Raw genomic sequence first — 23,928 nt, 5'->3', positions numbered from 1 at the left:
ATTGACACAGGTCTTCTTTAATGAGTGGGTGAATATTATAATTAAACTTTTAAGGGTAGAACATATTTCCGCCTACCACAATGGAAACTGTTCGAATTCAAAATATTTCAATGTAAACATTTTACCTGTTTTATACCAGATTTGAAGAAGTAAAGAAAATATTGTAAAACTATTCGACTCTCTTGGCTCTTTATATATCACCCAAAGCAATTTGTGAAGTTCAATAATTTAGTTTTTAAAATAATAGGTATTACTTAAAGGAGAAATAAACATGTCTTTTCAGGCGTACATAATTACTGAACCGTCAAAAGTTAGATTATGGAAACACACATTTCATATTACACACAATGTTGACATAATTATACTGATTAGATATACAAAATGACTTCGTTCGCAACGTTCCTTCAGTTGTGCCTAATTAACTGAGGTTCATTCATTACACGTCTTACGGGGGCAATGAGACAATTCCCACCTGTTTTCTCTGAAGATCGTTAAGAAGTCTAGAAATTGCCGAATGGAATTAAAGTGGAAATCGTCAAATTCTTTTAACAAACCCGCTTTATATTTGAGAAAGTTGGTTTTGATTGCCGTCCAGTAAGCTTGTTCTGTACAGTGACATTGTTGGTACACACTTCAGTCACTCTGGACCATCAGATACATATTAATTAACCATGGCTTTGGCTAGCTTATTACCAAATGTTGATTAATGTTTAACATAATTGTGTATAATTATCCTTATTCCTTACGGTTTTAACTCTTGATGAAGAGGATGGATTTAAATCATCAAAACATAGTCTTCTATTTTTGTAACGCTATTGATGGAAAATGTGTGCAAAAACCCAATCTTTATTCTTTATTTAACTAAAAATTAGGTTTAATAAATATTCAATCCTAATAGAAAGTACGTATCATAATTAGAAAACACCACGTTGTAGAAATATTTCATAAGTTTATTAATTATTTATTACGTTTCGTTAATAACCTTGCAATTTTTAGTTAAACTATCTTTGAAGATATTCTATATCAGGAATTATGCTACTATAAGTTATGTTAATAGTTATAATACAATAATTATAGCTATTATAAGATTAGCAAAGCCGTCCAGTATATACTCCATTAGTGTGGGAGTTATTAAATATTTTATATAACTATTCAATTATGATTTTTTACTCTCCAGTATTATAACTGATCCAAAGTATTATCCAATATCGCTTGAATCGCCTTTACGCTCTGAAACTTCTGAATGCCGCAGTTGATGTATAACCTACTATATTCAAATATAATGTACTGTAATAATTAAAACAGAATTATAGGGTAGTTCTAACATACAACCAAAACCGTTCTATACACGTATTGTAAACAACACTTTTATATTATGATATTTGCATTAGCTATTACAAATCTATTTATATTATCCAACAATGAATAGGTACATGGAAAAACTCTATAAATTTGAATACTAAAATACTTTTTACTTTTGCACACAGCAATAGCACAGGAAGTTTTACTCACTGGCGAGGGCGAGGGCGAGTACATTGTAGACTCCGGGCCTTCTACTGTCAAGCCGTGTACAGCAATAACCTGACAATGATAAGGCACATACTTGGGGCATTGATAACCTCAAGGTCAACTGCTCCTTGTGCACTCGTTTCGTATTCCTAACAGTTCAAGGACGTCACCTTGACCGTGGCTTCGATTCTGTCAAAGGAAGTTGCTATTTTTACTCAAGTGTGGGTAGTCTGTACTGACCATTGAATTTAGCTCCACAAAAGCAATGTTAATCCTCAAACACCGTCACGTTTTTATTTTAATCACACCACTTATGGGGTCGTCTTGTATAAAAGATATGATTAATATGCCAAAAAACGTTACTTATTGGCTGAGTGTTAGCAAAGCTTCACAACTCGAGGGGCTAGAAAGATCAGTATGTCCGTACGATCTCTCGAGAACGTCAGTCTGTGTTGATTTGTTCTGAAGTTGTCCCTGCTTCTGCTTTCATATTGGTGAACTTCCCTATTACGAAACAAGACACACTTGGAAAAGCAGTACATGATCACCTCAGAAATATAAAGGCAGAGTAAAGTCAGCAATCTCAGCTCCATGAAAGCTTCCTTGCACGACTGTCTAAAGTTCAATTTTCCAATTACTCTTACAGCTTTCTTGGAGTTTTAAACTCTCTCCAATTTGTTTTTGAAACAAACTCCCCAAGTCTTATTCCATACGCTAAATGTGCATGGATAGGACATAATAAGCCATTTTTATGACTTTTGAGGAACAGAACATTGCTAGTTTTTGCAAGTCAAATATGCCTGAGGAAAATTTAGCACATACGTTATCTACATGATCGTTCCAGGTCAGTATCACATTAAGGAACATTCCTAAAAACTTTATGGAATTAGTTTACTCTATAAGGTCTTCATCCACAAAACAGCAGGCCGCTCTGCATCTGACTATCGGAGAGAGAAATTAACAATATTCGACTTCGACTCGTTTTCAAGTTTATTTCCGAAAATAACTGTACAGAGGAATTACATTCTGTAAATGATGTGATCTTCTTGATGTAATGAAATAATTCATTTGACATTGTATTTGGAAATGGTACGGTGTCTGAACGACTTGGTTCGCCAACTGCCTGCCAACACACGGGGTTTGTGGTCAGATTTCACCCCTAATCCATATACCTTGAGCGTGATACGTTCATAGGTACTGGAATATCCAGGAAATAAGCAAGTGCTCTTGCCGTTGTAAGGTGTTTCGATCTTACTGGGTCTCTTCATACTGACGGTGACTCCAGATTTCAAGAGACGCTGAACAAGCGGGGAGTCAGTTGTATTATTAGTTCACAAAACACGAAAGGTTTCTTTTGTAAAAATTTGGATTCCATAAAATTAAACCTTTTGCTTCGGCACTATACCCTTTTCGAAAAGTGTCCTAAATATTTTTCTGATATACAACATTTTCGTTTGTGGTACAACCCTTTCCAATCTATGGGCCTGATATCTATAAAAATATTTTGTGGTAAAAAACTACTGATTTGTATTCAAATATTTTTAAATAACCATTAAACGTAAAAGAATCCAAGCTTTTTATTTTTTGACTAGTTGTTGTTTTTGCTATACAGGCATTTGAAATGATGCTCAATTTCACCACTTTAAAGATTGTCAATCAAATGTTTTAGAAGTTTCCACCCGAGGTACTAAATAATGGCGGATGATACAAAAAGTTTTAGTTTTTAAGTTGAAATAAAAACTATGGTTTTCTGTTCGGATTATCTTCATACACCCTGTATAGTTTTGCAATAATTTTACTTAAATTTAAAAATTAGCTGACAAGGTGTTGTAAATAAATTTAAATACAAGGTTAAAAACTGTGATTTATTACATATTATATACAAGTTTGAAATGATTTTATAACGGCTGTTGAGTATTATGACAACGGAACAGAGAGCCTTCCCGGTATTTTGCACAATAAGGACTAGCACAGGAGTAAACAAGGACATTAATTTGGCAATTTGCACAATGCATTTTAATTACAGGCTATAAACAGATCACAGCTGTGGCAGGCGAGTCACTTGACACGACAATTGGGAGGTTAATCAGTGGGGCTAGGGAGCATCGCGTCACAGCTGGGAGTCTTAGAGTTGCGCCACACGTTGGGAGTCAGCGGGACTGCTTTCTCGCTAAGACATCCGCGCTCTGACTCAGGCGATAAGACGGAAAGACCTAAATGGAAAGCCCATGAGCCAAAGTGAAAAGAAGGTTATTTTACTTAGAGTATTCGACTCTCTCATTTCTCAGAAGAGATTGGAGGACATAAGCAGACTTCAAAAACATGTCGCCTCCAAGTTTTGAGCAGCGATGGAAAAAGAAGAGGTGTTTTAAATGCAGTACTCTTATTTATTTAAATGCAGTACTCTTATTTATTTAAATGCAGTACTCTTATTTATTTAAATGCAGTACTCTTATTTATTTAAATGCAGTACTCTTATTTATTTAAATGCAGTACTCTTATTTATTTAAATGCAGTACTCTTATTTATTTAAATGCAGTACTCTTATTTATTTACCCATATGTAAAGATAACGGCTGTGTTTATTTTTATTTGTTTGTTTACAAGTAACAAATGTATCCTAGACAGAACGTAGTGAAACAAAACACAGCTTTACTTTACAGAGTTATTTGCAACAACTCCTGTAGGTCTCACTGCTCTGTAATCTGATCTCATCATAAGTGGATAACATTGGGAGACATTCCGGTATGATTTCTTTTTGAAAGCTATATTATACACGTAGCTGTGCATTAAGTGTTCTAGAGGTTAATATCGTTACAAATTTATTCCTGTCTTGAACTTTTCGTTATCTTTTCTACATTGTCTTTCCTGTATATAAAACATTTTTGTAATAAAGCAATATCCAAGTGAAATACCTAAATTTTGACTGCCTGCTTGTCTACTGAACAGTACGCTATCTGTGGATTCAATGAGATTTATTGTTTTCATTACCGGAATCATAACTGAATAGCGGTAATAGGGGTATAGCGGTATGGAAATAGAATTGTAAAGGGTTGGTCCAAATGGTAAAGGTGCACTTCATTAAACTGCCTATGTCAAAGAATGTGTAAGACTACACTACGCTTATTGCATAAAAAACTTTAATTTTATCGTTAAATGAGATTTTAGTATCAAGCCTTATCTTTTATATCTGATCAATCGCAGCTAAGCTGAATCACGCATACTTGGATCTAAAATCCTAAGAGTTGGCCCATACCAATTTTACTGGCGTCATTCAATCTAGGGGCTGGAAGCCAGTTTGCAGCGTATAGGTACACAACCAGGCTTTTTCCTGAAACTAAGAAATTTTCCTAAGAATCGATCGTGGGCTGCACTAACTTTGGTGGGGGTCGAAAAAAGAGGTTATCAAATGGGCTAATAATGAGAAACTACATTTTTACAGATTCTATTTTTCTTAGGTACCGTCACAAATATTTAAAACCCACCACCACACACAGACTGATGGTCGACTTCTTTCTTAGACAATGTATTCATTAATTTAAATAACCAGATTATGTGCCTACAGAATGTGACGGCCTGTCGCACGAACCGTTGCCCGCGTACCATAAGCGCATATCTCGGTCGATTGTGATCGTGTGCATAGAGTATTCCGGTCGACCCTTCCGGAATTCCATAGTACCCTGAGTCAACTGTAGAAGACTTTGACCTCTTCGTAGTTCTGTTTGAAGCACTTTTTAAAATAATTATTTTTTCGATCCTTTCAATGTGATAACATTCTTTAAAAGTCAATGTGATGAAGAGGCAAAGACAAAATAAAGCTAATTTTAACAGAGTATCTAAGGAATCAGTTTGGAAAGTAAAGATACTTGTAACAGTAGTAATGCTACTTATCTTGTAAAGGCTTTATGACTGCTGACAGACCTGGCAATGTACTGGATGTTATAAAAAATTAAGCTGACAGTTAATCAATCAAAAATGTTATATTTACCACTATGTCACCAGTTATGCGAAGAGAACAATATATATAAAGTGGGGTGTGTCGTTCTTACTTTCTCTCTGCTCCTAATAAACAACAGGCTTAAAGAGTTATAGTTGAGATATGCCATGTCCGAAACATTATATAGCACACACTATACGGACTCCTAGCTAAAGGTGTAGATTCAGAAGATCAGAAGATTTGATTTGTTGAGCCTTCTCGTGCTTAAGAGCTACTGGTCTGTGTGGGATCTTATAAAACAGAACAAAAGGGAGAGTCAATAGAGTAGGCTACTAGTGAGAAATACTGTGGACTCAGACAAGATTTGAACCCACACTATCTCTAACTCAGATCTATAGTTTAATGCTATTAGTGTGTACTTCTAAACTATAGCATTGTTGCGATCAAATTCAAACGTGTACATATACCAAAGTTCAAGCTTCGATATCGGTCACATAGGGCTTTTCTTAGTGACCATATTAGAGGTTCAAACATTTATTAAATGTAATTCCCTACTTCAGTGCTTTATTTGAACTGGAAACGGTCTTTCAAATGTCAAACTTAGGCACGATCCATTATCATAACGCATATTATGTTGGGTCATTCTATTGGTGATAGTTAGCGTTTTGGGTTTGAGTGCAACCTGAAATTTGATATTCACTTTGAAAAAAGAACTTTAAAGCTTAGTTCCTGCTTACTCTCACTTTGAAAAATGTCACAATATACAAAATGTTTTGGGTTCGTTTGGACACTTTCTTTCCACTTCTCTCTGTTCGTTATTATTATTTGTATTGATACATTCCCCAACTGACGAAGAGGGTAGATTCCAATCCTCGAAACGTTGTGTTATACCTTTTATAACCTGTCACGATGGCAAATATTAGAAATTTTGTCATCTTTTCAAACCTTCTATCGTCAAAAACAAACTTTACACAAAGAATGGACACATGTGTTTAAAACTCTATTATGGCTGTTTCTACTTTTAAATTCTGTACGCCACCATTCCTATTTGTTGAAATGAAAGTTTTAGGACCGTATATATATATATATATATATATATATATATATATATATATATATATATATATATATATGTTTTTGTCTGCAGAAAAAATACTACAAACCATATCTTGGTACAGCGTACTCAGTTGAAGATTGCGCAATTCGCTCTTTCTTCGAGTGCGTAGAAGAAGAGTTAGGGACTAAACTCTACTACATATTTGGAGTTTACAAAAACTTACTTTTTCAGCGTAACCCAGACCTCTACAGTATACATACTTCGGGCAATAATAAACCTAAAAAGCCCAAACACAATACTTTTTAAGGCGTATAATTATACATTAAGTATACTACATTTTTCAAATCTCTTTCAGCTTACTTGAATATCTAGAAATTATTTTAGTTGCATTTTCAAAAGTATTTTATTAAAAAAAATCATTTAACAGTGTCCATGTATTTGTTAATGATCAGATATAACAATATAGTTTGTTTAAAATAGTAGAAAAGTACTATTTTGAATACTTGATCTTTGCATATGTGATACGTTTACCAGAGCCTAAGTATAGTAAAAACGTTAAACAAGTGCTACTCATGCAAGACCAATGTACGATTTTATTTTCATCATAGTGAAAGTATGGCAATAAACAAAGAGGGGAGAACGGATACTAAGGACACAAATGATACCGGTGTCTGAGATACTCAGTAGATGTATAGAACATTCTCAACAGCTGATAAGGTATCCAAACACTCCACAATCATATTGACGACATTCACGCTCTGCGATCGTCAAACACTCGCTCGCCTCTACTCGAGATCTACAGTAATTTCATGTAACCCATTACGTTTATTATGTTAAAAGTGTAATTGATTACAATCATGATCATCATGCCTTTGATTTATATCCGACCTATTTATATCCAACTTTCAGTTAAGGGAATGGCTCCAACGTGCAACATTTAATGTATCAACTTTAATTGTAATTTGTATTGTGGTAATCTGTATGAAAAGGATTCAACACGCGGAGATTTACATCTAAATATATAAGAGTGTATTTAAATTATATAAATCCCTTTCTGTATTTAATTATGTACAGTTTGAAAAGCCGTTTTTATTCAGAAATTTACAATAAATGTATCCCCAAACAGGCGATGCCTTGGAGGTTTTCTTTGTTTCTCCTAAATATGTTTTAACTCTTAATCTATCAGGAAATATGTGTGTGAGCGTGTGGATAGGTTAAAACTGTAGCAGATAATGACATTAGTGAAAATAATGTGTATCAAGTATCAGGTCAAGCCCGTGCATCCGAGACTCTCAATAGTGTTTACTTTTGTTTATTGTAGTAATATATTGGTATCATTATTGTTGGTAATGCTAGTAACTTATTTTGGAGAAATAAAGTTTCTTTCTATTCTATTCTATTCTAGTTGTTCTATTGCTCCAGCCATGCTATTTGTGGTGGAAAGCGTCATGATTCGAAAACAACATTATTGATTTGGGTTCATTCGATTATTTATTTGTTGTTGTTAAAATAAGTATTGTTTTTTGCCTTCAAATAGTATTTTTGTTATATTAGCATAATATGTTGTAGTGACTTCATAGGCTAATAAGGCTGAATGTTGTGAAGGTTTACTACAAACATGATGTGCCAGGCCAGATGAAGTTGTTGCGGTAGGCTAGAAAGTGCACACTGTACCCATCATGCATTGGGTCGGTATTCTAGTTCTATTTGCAGAAGGAGTTGCATTGACTTCACAGGGCCATGAGGCTGGATGTTGTGAAGGTTTACTACAAACATGATGTGCCAGGCCAGATGAAGTTGTTGCGGTAGGCTAGAAAGTGCACACTGTACCCATCATGCATTGGGTCGGTATTCTAGTTCTATTTGCAGAAGGAGTCGCATTGACTTCACAGGGCCATGAGGCTGGATGTTGTGAAGTTTTACTACAAAGATGATGTGCCAGGCCAGATGAAGTTGTTGCGGTAGGCTAGAAAGTAGTTCTATTTGCAGAAGGAGTCGCATTGACTTCACAAGGCCATGAGGCTGGATGTTGTGAAGGTTTACTACAAAGATGATGTGCCAGGCCAGATGAAGTTGTTGCGGTAGGCTAGAAAGTAGTTCTATTTGCAGAAGGAGTCGCATTGACTTCACAAAGCCATGAGGCTGGATGTTGTGAAGGTTTACTACAAAGATGATGTGCCAGGCCAGATGAAGGTGTTGCGGTAGGCTAGAAAGTGCACCCTGTACCGGTCGTGCTCTAAGCCGCTAATTCACTTATACCTCCCGTGTCAGACGCGCCTCTGTGGTCACTGTTAAGTTGTGCGAACCATCAACATGGACGTCAACATACTGGGGTTTCAAGATGTTACATAAATAGTTCTTCAGATAGATGTTAACTATTTGTGACATACTGCGTAATACATATTTGCTGAGCGAAGTGATGTGTAATAATTATTATATCGTCTTGTTTATACAGACCGATAGGCAAAACTAGTGGGTCATCTAAGGTTTTTGCAGATAGAACATATACAATAAACCTCGCCTAGTTTAGGTTTTTCATATCGGTGTGACCTTATTCTAATTTATTTGCTTCCTTAGTATGGAATTTATTACAATATTTATCTGGACTAATTTTTTTTTTAATTTATACGGGAATATCCCACAAGCAGCAGTATATAATGTAAAACTAGTATGTTCAAAATAAAATTCTTCTGTTACTAACAATTACCCTACAGTTTTAGGATAAACTGGAATTTTGTACTAAATGTGGCGAAATTGTTTAAGTGCGTTTTGACAGGAACAGCCTAGCATATTGTGTTCAAACACGTACAACTAACAGCACGACTAAATTAAGTGTTTTAATATTGTTTGAAAAAGAGTAAAAGTCTTCAACTTATTATAAACATAATGTTACTAGGTCAGTTAATGCCATTCATATTTTTTTCACACATATCGCCTCACTGATAATGTGAGACGAGGTTACAAATTAATTCATTTTAACGCTTAACGTTACATTTTGACGATGAAAATAAACTGTTACTACTAAATATTGTTTGATGGCTTTTTAAACGCTTCCTAGTATAAATTAAATTTTTCTTTCACACGAGTACATCACATTATCGCATTATAGTTATCATAAACATAACATAAATCAATACTAAATGACCAAAGTGATGGAATAAATCAATAAAAATGCACTATAACGAATAACCGAGTAACGCATTATGTTGGGTATTTTATTATTAGATGATGGTGCACACACTTTACGGCTGTTGGCTGAGTGTTGGCTAACATGTTAATATTGGTCTTACGAGTAAACGTGATGGCAACGAGAAAATCGCAGAATTAATCAATTTTATAATCAAACTGAGTACTATCACATGGAATTTTAATGTTTTTTAATAATAACACATCTATCCTAACAGAATACAATGATCTATAAACTTGACATTTTAATGACCTTCAGTGTAGCTTATTACGTGGCACGTGGTGAGCCTTACGTGAGTTTAAATTTACGACAAACTCACATTACACTTTGAGTGTGTCTCAGTGGAACAGTCAGTTAGTTCACAGGTATGTTTAACATAGTTTGTCACTCTGTATTAACTACATCCAGAAATATATATTACTGATTACAAAAATCTAATAACTAAAACTGTTTATCTTCTTCGACAGTAAAGCTACTTTCATCAAACAAATAATAAAGTTACTTTATGATATACTCAAACCTTCAGAAATATTTAATTTTAGTATTGCTTTATTTTACGAGGTTTAGTCTGATTAATAGATTAAAACTATACTGTGCAATTATTTTAGATGTATGTTTGTACTATAATTTATAGCAGGTGCGTTTTCATCACTTATCTCTTTGTTTACTTTGTTTATTTAGGTGATTCCTATGCGTTTAAATATCTCGGTGTAGTAGCGAGATTTAACAATTTCAATTTCTATGAACATCCAATATCTATTTCAGTATAAAACAGTTAGCAGTTGCATTTCTTAATGCTCTTTAAACATTTTATAAATTTTTGTTTGTTTGGTTTATTTCCTATTGCAGTGATAACTCTTTATTTTATTTATTCCTGGATTTTTCAACACCTTCTGAAGTTTTTATTTGTCAAAAAGCTGTTACAAAATAAATAGTGAATATAGTGATTTTTAGAAAATAAAATGTATCTTCAAATTAAAAGTTACTGAGAAATTACTTACGAAACACCGGATGAAAAAGCCAATGCATACGTCGGACGAACATTAATACTCTAATGTAAAGAATACTCGCATTGTAACACGTCTATTATTTGAAATGTAGTGAGCAGCTACGTCGTCTGCATTGTTTCATACTGTTTCAAACGTCATGCCAAGTTACACGCTTTAATTCAAATTTATAAGGTAGTCTAGAAACAGATAAAGTGTCAAATATGAACTTTACCTAAAGAAGCAGTATTCAAAATCATTAAAAGAGTGATAAACACTTATGTAATTGGGTGTCAGTTTAAGAGTACACACTACGTTTTATTTTGCCGTATGACACGTCTGATTCTTGTTGAATTTCCTTCGTTGAGATAAACCAGTTTATCGTTAAGCTATTCCATCGTTCCAACGCATAGAGGGTAAGGTATTGACGACCAGTTTGAATAATACAAGAATTCTAGTCTAGAAGCTGAAAGCCAATTGCATTCTATAAGCACACAACTTACTGTTTCGTGATATTTAAAGAGAAAGTTTCACGCACTGGTTTTGGTGATAGTCAAAGTTGGAGTGGGATCAAAACACTTTAAACTTTAAGACAATTTTTTTTCACAAATCATGTAAAAAACTATGTTTTTATAACTTTACACAAACACAACCAACCGCTACGTGCCGTCAACAAATGAGAACGAGGATGAAAATTACCATTTTCAACCACAGTGCAGGATAGTTAAATAATTGTTGTATTACCGTCAAGAAACAAGAAAGAGCATGAAAATTACCATTTTCAACCGCAGTGCAGGATAGTTAAATAATTCTTGTATTACCGTCAAGAAACGAGAAAGAGAAAGAAAATTACCATTTTCAACCGTAGTGCAGGACACTTAAATAATACTTGCACCACCGTCAACTAACAAGAAAGAGTATGAAAATTACCATTTTCAACCACAGTGCAGGATAGAATAATTCTTGTATTACCGTCAAGAAACGAGAAAGAGGTAAAAGTTGACATTTCCAACCAAAATAATTGGCCTTCATCAACATATAGAATCTCAAGTAAGAACTAGAAATCAAAAAATATTTTCTTGTGTCCAACTTTAACTATAATATTTCTATTTTTATAATAAAAATTAAAAACAATGCATTCACCACGTTTTAGACTGAACCAGTTAAAAATAAGTTTATTAAACCTAAATTAATAAAATTTTTTAGCTAAGGATAAAACTGAGAAAACATGAAAAAAAATATGATTTCGGTAACCAAGTTGTTATCTTTTTTCAGGCATTTTTGGCTAGTTTTGTCTTTTTGTTACGTTTTTCTAGATTTTATTAGAACTATGAGATTCATTATTAATATAATCGATTCCTTTCGAAATATTTTAGATACTTTCCACTAAAAAATAATTACTAACGATTAAATAAGCCTGTGTAGGTCAATATTTATAACCTATATATATTATATGCTCTACCTGCGGTTTGATATTGAACATAATTTCCCTTATTATTCTACTTCGAAGGTTGAAGCCAAAGGAAGAGAGGAGATTTAGTCAGTTTACATAAAGCTATTCTAATATAGCTACGTATTTTCAAATATACATATTTGATTGCTGATATTGTAGTGAAAAGTTATTGGGTGAAAGTTTCTAAAGTTTTACAATATTTTTCTATTCTTCATATCATGAAAAGATATTTATTTTGTCCTGTTCCTGTCTAAATATTTTAGAAATCAGTTCAGAACATCAAAAGAGAAATATAATCTGGAAAATATTTTTTTAAATGCTTAGATTTTCGTCTATCTGTCTGTATGGCCCTTATATAGAAGATTTTAAAATTAAAAACTACAGGAATGTCTTATACATATAGTGGTTATCCTCAAGCAAATATCAAAATTTAAAATATTACTATATATACAGTTCCAAAATGGTGACAGTTTTCATATTTTAATAACACATTACAAGGACTGAAGTTTATGTACTAATATTCAATAAATTAGTGTATGATGTAATCATAAAAACAATTATGACAAATGTTGCCAAAATCGATCATGGCCTGGCTAAGTTATTACTTTTTCTTAAAAAAGGATTCGTATTACTATATTAAATAAAAATGAATAGATCTAATATATTCCAAATCTTGGCAACATGAAAATTCAACGTTACAATCCTGCCATGTGATCAATGACTAAGATATGCTTTGGTGTACAGTTACGAATTGTCCAGCACTGCTTGCTGTTAAATGAGCCTTCTAATTTCAAGTTGCTAATTTAAAAAAAGTTGACATGATAAACCTCATCAGTTCACAGTGGTACAGAAACATGAATCTTGTTTAGAAGGAACTCGTACAAAATCTGCTAACGAAAGGATAAGGACTTATCAAGTATAAATCTTAAAATATGAACATTCTGAAGACAGAGTCAAAACAGAAATTTAACTTTGAGTTTAAGGGTTTCCATATTTATAAAACAGTAGATACAGTTTCCGAAACGTCGCGTTTCAACACATATTTATATAATTTTATCCTGATGTGAATTTAAATACCGAAGGCATCGTTAAGAAAAAGCGACGTAATATGAGCGCGTTCTACTTCACAGCTGTTCCATACCTACTCGTCGTCCACTTGAACCGTTTTAGATGTTACAAATAATCCATGTTGAGTACTAGTTGTCACACACTTTTCTTAGGTTAACATTTCCAAAATAACACCGAAAAGGAAAGATAACACTTCAGTGTTTTTACTTATCACCAGCATCTTGACACAAGGATACATTGTGTCACACACGTCAAGCGGTAAACCGAGTATAACCCACAAGAAGATGTGCTTACTTGGCGTCTGAGGAGTCTTCCTTCCCCACATCCATCTTTTGAGTCTCCGGAGGAACGATGTCCTATCCCGGAGCCTCCTGTAGGAAGCGACAAGCCGACCTCCCATCTCTCCCATCCGAGCACTGGCCCACTACTGACTCCCGGTCCTTATCACTTTATCATCGGCAGATTTATAGGCGCCTATAAAGCGAAGGTGCCGCTCCAGTGCGAGCTGCTAACATCTCCCACTGGTTGTTTTAATTCTCAACCCGTGATAATTACGAGTAATTACCTTCAAATTACTCTGAGGGAAACTCAATTTATTGGCTGAGCGTAAGCGAAGCCTATCACTCGAGAGGGTAGAATATTTTAATTTCTGTTTGTCTGTCTGTATGTCATAATATCTAGAGAACAAACTAATCTTTTGGCAGTAATGTTTGTGAAGCTTTATTCATACACAGACAACATTTAGCTGGATGGTGCATGCCATTCCACGAGATTTGGCTGAACGTTAGTGAGCACTTTTACATTTTTCTTATTGGTGAATTCAAGGCAACGAAATATCCATATAACAAAATTTGTAAACAATCTGAGAACAAAATTTTCATATGTCACACAATAACACATGTATGTATCGATATGAAAATTTCCATATAACGTCTGCGAACCTTACGCGAACTCAAACCTTGTTTTAGTTAATATTGTTTTTGTATTATTGACCTAATCAAGGGCTTAATGCGGAGGCAGGATTAAATGGTTGTTGTTTTTATTACACTGTGTTTTGTAATGATGAATAAGTAACCATGTGGAGTAATTTTTTTATTGAATTTTTTTGTATTTATAGTCCTTTAAGATAGCCTACCAGAAGACAATAAAAAGATAGAAAAGTGATCGATCACTCCATAAAGAATCGTCCATAAAGATAGGTGTTATACCTTTTGTAACATATAACGGTGGCAAATGTTCGAAATCCTATCATCATTTCATAAAGAATTATTCTTATTTACTGTAGGAATTTTTGGTTAATGTGTAAACATGCCTAATGAAATACACAAGGTTACGATATGAAGCTTTGAATGTGAATTTAACCGCACAAACAGTATATGAAATATGACTTGATGGAATGACTTGTTTGATAAAGTACGGTTCAAGAAAATCAATATTACAAATTGAATATTTTTCAATATAATAATAGTGTTTTCGCAATGAGTAAAAAAATGAATTTTAAATGTGGAAAATTCCAATTCGTTCAATCATATACAAACTCTAAAATAGGTATTTTTTATCCTTAACCGTTTTTATGCAGTATCAAAATTAGTACTTAAAATGTCTTTAGTATCTTATTAGTATCTTTCATGCCTTAAACGGCAAAGAGTTTTTATGGAGTGAACGAAGCACTGCTAGGACCATTTTACGAGGGTATATCACAAAGATATTGTATTTAAATGTCTACAATATCTATTTAGAAGCCCTTGTAATGTTTGTCATACGATATTTTTTTCAAATCATAAATTTAAATGTATATATGAACATGCACCCAACGAAATGTGTAAACATGTAACTGAGCCCTACTTTATGAGCATAATTATACCACAAGACAAAGCACAAGACAAAACACAAGACAAAGCACAAGACAAAGCACAAGACAATGCACAAGTCATGTTAAATTATAATACACACAACGCTTAAAAGATATGTAAGTTTCAATAAAGTTGACCAAATTCCTCGTAACAATGAATACATATTTGGAAATTGATATTAAACAAAACATAATATTTACTCCTCAAGCCTGTAGGAATCCTTGTTGCAAACCTGACGAAAATCAACGGTCTTCACATCACTTCATAGCCAATTATCATATCGATGATATTATATGAAACACATAATTTTTTTTAAATAGTCATAATTTTACCTTTGAAGATAAAAACAACAAATATGAAAGCATCTTGGCTAGTCGCCATACATCAACATGACCGGGCACAGAAGACGACCAAGTTGGCAAAGTCACGGTTGTTAATTAAGGTTGAAGCTATTTTCTATTTATTTCCATCACCATGAATTTCAAATGCTTGAAGTGGAACGTGACGTAAGATAATTACACTCCACTTCGAGTGAACACCCAAGTTTGTTAAAACTGTTTTTGTGTACTTCGCCATAAATCTAATTCATTTCAAGAAAAATACACGTTATCAACTTTACAGAGAATGTTTCTACGGAGCTTTTAATTACTACTATTTAATTTGACAGATTTTGAAAACGATCTTGGTAACATTCTCGGCTCGTATAATTTATTGCCTATCAGATCAAAAATATCGACTTAACCTATCACGGAGAAAATAGAGCCATACCTTACAAGAGGTACTGTAAAATAAACTTACATAGACGTCTGTAATCAACGAAAAAGAAACGGCTGAGGAAGAATATCCTAGATCGCAACAGTCCACTCTTCGCGAACATTCTCAGGTTATCTGTTGCCTGGGTTACAGTAATGACAAATATGTTTATACAGTTGCGGTATGTTGTAATTGGTTCTAGTCATCACAACTACATCAGCCTCTCACACATTTTTAGTAAGTCTAACATTTACTTCGGAAACACTAAAAGGCTTCTTGTAATTGGTTGCAGTTAATTTAACTACATGTAATTAAGAAACCAATATCCGAAGTTGGTAAAAATATGTACAAAAACCTTATGTCACCAAATTGTGTAATCAAATTGTGAGGCGGTCGTACCTAAAGCAAGTTTGAGAGACTCTTAACTTCAAAGGATGGTAAAGAATGACTATTGAGCTTTAGTTCTTAGTATATGTCATATTAATACCATGTTAACATTTTTATAATTAGTAATAAACATTATAGGGTGAATTTTATCTATACAAAATGTTGCCTAAAAGGGTTTAGCTGGCCGATCTAGTTTTGTATCCATCTAACCTTAACAGCGTGGAAGGAGGATACATAGTATACTACTTACGCTTAGTACCTACTTAAATATTGATAAAATTTATTTATTTTATCACTAGTAATGCCGTTCAAACAAAAATAATAAATTGAAATGTTTATTGTTATTTATTCAGAGTTCTTGTTATATATAATTATTATAAAAAATGCTTCCATAATGCTAAGTAACATACCCTACATGAAGTACCATTTTACACTTCCAGTCCCATAACTGGAGCGTGAAACCCTTCTGTAGTATCCATATATCCATAAGTAACGGATGCTAGGTTCTGTGTAAGCCACTCAGAGATTAGTAGCAGTACTTACGGTGAAAATACTATTACAATGTATTTGTAGAATACATCTAAAGTTATTAGCAGCATGTAATAATATATTGTAACTGGTGGTACATTTTATAAATGTTTAATAAGTCATTGTGCTTAACAATTCATTTTTTCGACTATCACTAATCGAGGGTTATTGCCCAGTGGGCGAGGAGTCATTGAAACAAAAACACATTTATTACAATTATTGTTGTTCAAAATTTTTGACCCATTTAAGTTTATACGGTTAACTATATAACAATTATAAAAATATATTTCTTGCGTATCCTACTTTAAAAATTAATAAAAACTTGTTTTCCCATTAACAAAAATATTGTTTTATCACATGTTCTATCAAAATAAAATGGATGACTTACAACAGTGTCGAACAGAACTAATGTAAATAACACACATTTAACACGCGCGATATTGGAACCTACTGTGTTGTTTGTTGCCGTCTCACGTGGTTTTATATTTACAGAAGTCCCCTCCGTATCAGCACGATTAACAACGTTAACGTGATATGTTTTAAAATTAACTATTATTTATTAGTATCAATAATTCATGTTTATTTACTTACTTTTAATTCTCAAAGATCGCCAATTTAGGAGTTTAAAGTCATCTACTTTTCCTTGGTGCAAAGTCACTTTTATTATGGAATTAATCTATATTACTTAGCTCCAGAATATATTTTAAGCCCTTTGAAAAAGATTATTGTTAGGATACAAAAAACTCTGTTTTATGATATGGAAATGGAAATGCTTGGTATAATGTCATTTAACTCTTTAGGAGAATTTACAGATTTAAGAAGACACTATTTTGAGGATGAATTTAGAACTTTGTTGGATGTTGATTATAATTTAAGGCATAGAAACTTTCGGGTTCAACGTCACGAAAATAGATATGGCAAAGTAATACCTGAATACAGAATACCAAATTTAATAAATTCATTACCAAGAGAGTTACAACACCTTCAGAACGAATATCAAATAGATAAATGGCTAAAAAGCTATTTCATTTCAAGGTAGTGTATAGATACTTTTGTAATATTCTCAAGAAAATAAAATAAGAAAACAACAAAAAACATACCATCAAGTAATCCAGAAATGCACTTTTAAATTCACTACACTGATACACTAGTAACACAACACACATAGAACTTCATACAGTACTCACTCAACCACCACCCATACTGGACTGAGGCCCTCCCAAGTTTGTTCAGTATACCTAACTCACAAACAACTTCAAACAAAGCCAAGAAGGAACAATATATATGACACAGCAATAACCCTCAATTTCAGGCTTTTACCTTATCATCAAAATCTTCAGTCCCAGACTTTCCAAACAATCAAACAAAGGACACTGATAAGACCACACTGCCCCAGAGTCAACTTTCTCTTCCATATATAGACATTCAATAAATTCATTCATATTAGACTTCAAAACATATTTCCACCCTTCCAAATTCAAATATACCGAAACATCGAAAAAACAATAACAGTTCTATTTGCATTTTTAAACTATTAATTTTATATTAACTTTCTACACTTTTTAAGACGATGAAATTCGTATACTATTGATTTAAGCTAATTTAATATACGAGTTTAATCATAATATTTACTATATACTCCATATTTATATTGATTTAATTACTATGCATGTTGGTAAAGTGAATATTTATTGTAACTAATATAAATTGTATCTTTTGATCTATTCTTCTCCCTCGATTAGCAATGCTAGAGGGTTAGATGTAGTTATTTATACACTGTAATTGTAAATCATGTTGATGAAATAAAAGAATTTTGAATTTGAATTTTAATTTGAATCTCATAAGAAAAAATAAAGTATTTTTTAAGGTATATAATACACATAGAAACAATAACAACCAAGGCATAATAATACATAACGTGATTACTCTCTAACTCCTGTATGACTTTCTTAACTATAAGTTGAACAATTAATTGTGAACTACTAATGTAACAGAGAATTGAGAGAATATCGCATCTTCAATTAAACATAAGTTATGAAAACTACTACGTGAGGAGGGTAAGGACTAAACGAGAGATAAATTTCATAAACAATAATTCAGAGTATGTTCTCTAGATTAGGCCAAGTTCAATATTCGACACCCATTGATAAAAATGTTTCGAACGTCACATGTCCTCTGTTTAAGGTTTCTAGGGTCTACGTACAGATCCTTAAAACCATTTCCTCGTATATACTGGAGGGTATATACTTTCTGGCGAATTCGTCACTTTAATTCCCAGGTAGAATTTTATATATATATATATATATATATATATATATATATATATATATTTCTATATTTTCAAAGTCATTTCTACGTCCGGTATATTTTTCCAAATGAGTTACACGATGAAGGGTAGGGCAAGGATAAAGAGAGTTGCCTCATTTAACCACTGAGATACATTTCCAAATGTTTAATACGAGATCAGGTACTACTGAAAAAGTGAGAGAGAGAGAGAGAGAGAGAGAGAGAGAGAGAGAGAGAGAGAGAGAGATGTATGATTTCACCACTGATAGAGGACTGCCTGATGTCCCTTCAATTGGATGAATGGCGCTCCGTCAATCATCCTTTGACACTTAAGTCTCAACAGCCTCATTGATCACAGTAGATGAACTTATGATAAATGCCAGCCGAAGCTTATTTATAACTGATATTTCAATGCACATAGTGTTGGAATCAGCTGTTTAGTGAAACAGGAAATTATGAGCCAAGGTCAGTCTAAAATGGTTGCTCCTGACTGATTTGCACATTTTTGTTATTAATTCTACGTTGTCGTTTTGACAGTATAATCATTACATTTATCAAAAGCTAATTATTTTATCGATTCTTAAATGTTAAGAAGCAATATTTTTCATTTGATTTAGTATCACTGATTTAGTAATTCGCTATAATTTTACTGTAAATGAAATTTTTCTCGTACGTTTAAAAATCGTATCACTTGAGACTTGAGTGTTATGTAATGTGTTCATCCTCTGTTATATACGCTGTTGAGAAGTAGCGGCGACTGTATGCAGTGTATGTATTCGTCACCCATATGTTTTTAATATAAACACTTATTTCTTGTTAAGCCTGAGATTGTTAAATTATGTAAGATGCTAAAAACAATGGGGAAACCAAAACAATACATACAATAATTTTTACGGCATTTTTACAGTTTTACAAACGTAAACCGGCTTTTAAACTGATGCTCTCATTTGGTTGACGAGATATAAGAGCTTCCACAGTACCGTTCCCAGAATTGCCCTTACCTATGCACTCCCCCCCCCTGATGAATACCACATCTCATGTTGAACCGCTTATCGCAGCATAAATAATAACGAAAACACGCACCACATTACGATGCTAAACCCACATTAGAACCCATTCTATAAACTACTATATTCACAACCATTAGCTGTCTAAATCTGAACATCCTACAAACTGAGCTCTAAGTATTAAACTGAAACATGTCCTGCAAAGTAACCACTCTCGCACCACATTACGATGCTAAACCCACATTAGAACCCATTCTATAAACTACTATATTCACAACCATTAGCTGTCTAAATCTGAACATCCTACAAACTAAGCTCTAAGCACTAAACTAAAACGTATCCTGCAAAGTAACCACTCTCGCACCACATTACGATGCTAAACCCACATTAGAACCCATTCTATAAACTACTATATTCACAACCATCAGGTGTCTTAGTTTCAACATATCCTACAAACTAAGCTCTAAGCACTAAACTAAAACATATACTGCAAAGTAACCACTTCGCACCACATTACGATGCTAAACCCAAATTAGAACCCATACTATATAAACTACTATATCGCAACCATCAGCTGTCTAAATCTGAACATATCCTACAAACTGAGCTCTAAGCACCATACTAAAACATATCTTGGATAGTAACCACTCTCACACCTCATTACAATGCTAAACCCACTTTAAACCCATACTATATAAACTACTATATTCGCAACCATCAGCTGTCTAAATCTGAACATATCCTACAAACTGAGCTCTAAGCACCATACTAAAACATATCTTGGATAGTAACATTCTCACACCACATTACGATGCTAAACCCACACTATATAAACTACTATATTCGCAACCATCAGCTGTCTAAATCTGAACATATCCTACAAACTGAGCTCTAAGCACTACTAAAACATATCCTGGATAGTAACCACTCTCACACCAAATTACGATGCTAAACCCACATAGAACCCATTCTATAAACTACTATATTCACAACCATTAGCTGTCCTAAATCTGAACATCCTACAAACTGAGCTCTAAGTATTAAACTAAAACATATCCTGCAAAGTAACCACTCTCGCACCACATTACGATGCTAAACCCACATTAGAACCCATTCTATATAAACTACTATATTCACAACCATTAGCTGTCTAAATCTGAACATCCTACAAACTAAGCTCTAAGCACTAAACTAAAACATATCCTGCAAAGTAACCACTCTCGCACCACATTACGATGCTAAACCCACATTAGAACCCATTCTATATAAACTACTATATTCGCAACCATCAGGTGTCTTAGTTTCAACATATCCTACAAACTGAGCTCTAAGCACCATAAACTAAAACATATCCTGGATAGTAACCACTCTCACACCACATTACGATGCTAAACCCAAATTAGAACCCATACTATATAAACTACTATATTCGCAACCATCAGCTGTCTAAATCTGAACATATCCTACAAACTGAGCTCTAAGCACCATACTAAAACATATCTTGGATAGTAACCATTCTCACACCACATTACGATGCTAAACTCACACTATATAAACTATTATATTCGCAACCATCAGCTGTCTAAATCTGAACATATCCTACAAACTGAGCTCTAAGCACCATACTAAAACATATCCTGGATAGTAACCACTCTCACACCAAATTACGATGCTAAACCCACATTATAACCCATTCTATAAACTACTATATTCACAACCATCAGGTGTCTTAATTTGAACATATCCTACAAACTGAGCTCTAAGCACTAAACTAAAACATATCCTGCAAAGTAACCACTCTCGCACCACATTACGATGCTAAACCCACATTAGAACCCATTCTATAAACTACTATATTCACAACCATCAGCTGTCTAAATTTGAACATATCCTACAAACTGAGCTCTAAGCACTAAACTAAAACATATCCTGGATAGTAACCACTCTCACACCATATTACGATGCTAAACCCACATTAGAACCCATTCTATAAACTACTATATTCACAACCATCAGGTGTCTTAATTTGAACATATCCTACAAACTGAGCTCTAAGCCCTAAACTAAAACATATCCTGGATAGTAACCACTCTCACACCAAATTACGATGCTAAACCCACATTATAACCCATTCTATAAACTACTATATTCACAACCATCAGCTGTCTTAATTTGAACATATCCTACAAACTGAGCTCTAAGCCCTAAACTAAAACATATCCTGGATAGTAACCACTCTCACACCAAATTACGATGCTAAACCCACATTATAACCCATTCTATAAACTACTATATTCACAACCATTAGCTGTCTTAATTTGAACATATCCTACAAACTGAGCTCTAAGCCCTAAACTAAAACATATCCTGGATAGTAACCACTCTCACACCAAATTACGATGCTAAACCCACATTATAACCCATTCTATAAACTACTATATTCACAACCATCAGGTGTCTTAATCTGAACATATCCTACAAACTAAGCTCTAAGCACTAAACTAAAACATATCCTGCAAAGTAACCACTCTCGCACCACATTACGATGCTAAACCCACATTATAACCCATTCTATAAACTACTATATTCACAACCATCAGCTGTTTTAATCTGAACATATCCTACAAACTAAGCTCTAAGCACTAAACTAAAACATATCCTGCAAAGTAACCACTCTCGCACCACATTACGATGCTAAACCCACATTGGAACCCAGTCTATAAACTAATATATTCACAACCATCAGCTGTCTTAATTTGAACATATCCTACACACTGAGCTCTAAGCACTAAACTAAAACATATCCAGCAAAGTAACCACTCTCGCACCACGCTCTACAATCAGGTACCTGGAAAGCTTGCAGTACTTAAGGGGAGGCGGTACCCCTATCTTTGTAATGTTAACATAGGTACCATTATCTCAGAAACTAATGGACCAATCAACCTAAATTTTTTTTATACAACATATATAGGTATTTAAGCAACTACTGAGTTTTTTTGGTGCTTGTATCTTAAAAAATAAATTTTTTATGATTTTTTTTTCAAACCCATATTGAAATATCAAACTTGGAATTTAGAATATTTTTTTTAGGTACCTAATTATAATAGGAGGCATCTCAAAAAAACTCAGTAGGTGCCAAAATACCTATATAAATGTGTGTAAAAGTTTCAAGTTGATTGTCCAAGTAGTTTCTGAGAAACGTGTACCTTTGTGTGCAAAAACTGTAAAAAAGTAAATTTGCGGGAAATCGCAAAAAACGAATATAATGACCTATTTAGCTATGTTATATAAATATTTTTTACCTATATATGTGATATGTAATTGGTTTTTATAATTAAATGTGATCTTTATATTAATAGAATAGGCTATATATGCTTTTTAATATTTAGAATTATCTATATTGGAAAATTTGTATATCAAAAGTAACGCGATGCGGGTTAGGCCTATAGTCATAAACGGAGTGAAAGATAATACAAAAAAAAATTAAATTAGGCTATATTATTTCAAACATTTTTGAGTTTAGAATACATTTATAAGAGAAATAACAGAGAAAATTTATGAAATAGAACTTATACCCAGCCACAAATAGAGTAAACAATAACAAAAATTATAGAAAAAAACATGCAATTTATTTACCGTGCATTAGTGCATTCCTGGATCATATGCAGGCTCCTCTTCAAAATCCTCCTCAATCCTTCTTTTTAAATTCCTGGTTTGTCCTCCTTGCTTGTCTTTGAAAGTCACTTATCGCACAATTTGCTCGTCGCACTCGCTCGTAGTCAAAACTTTTCATTGCGTCAATTGTCCTCTTGCAAGGTTCAATGCCTACTGCTCTAAGCATTTTGCATTTTTGCTATGTTGCCATCATTAAAAGTAGAATAGCATCATAAGCACCAAACTCAAGTGTGTTCAATGTCA

The 23,928-nt window shown here is 33.4% G+C and overlaps 1 protein-coding gene across 3 annotated transcripts in view; it reads right to left on the bottom strand.

Moving 5' to 3' along the window:
• The window catches only part of LOC124366444 (synaptic vesicle glycoprotein 2B-like), a 100,651-nt gene that overhangs the window by 51,504 nt on the left and 25,219 nt on the right, over positions 1–23,928 (bottom strand). For 2 of the 3 annotated variants that reach the window (XM_046823005.1, XM_046823003.1), the window contains exon 1: positions 13,491–13,638. The exons of the other annotated variant lie outside the window; for it this stretch is intronic. In XM_046823005.1, the coding sequence (XP_046678961.1) occupies positions 13,491–13,605 (115 nt within the window). In that variant the 5' untranslated portion in view covers positions 13,606–13,638. Of the gene's footprint in view, positions 1–13,490; positions 13,639–23,928 lie in introns of those variants that run through there. 3 annotated transcript variants of the gene reach the window in all.

The sequence above is a fragment of the Homalodisca vitripennis genome, chromosome 7 (assembly GCF_021130785.1).
Source record: "Homalodisca vitripennis isolate AUS2020 chromosome 7, UT_GWSS_2.1, whole genome shotgun sequence".
Classification (NCBI taxonomy): Eukaryota; Metazoa; Arthropoda; class Insecta; order Hemiptera; family Cicadellidae; genus Homalodisca; species Homalodisca vitripennis.
The sequence above is the reverse complement of the archived record's forward strand: the minus strand, read 5'-3'. Positions and strand labels throughout refer to the sequence as shown.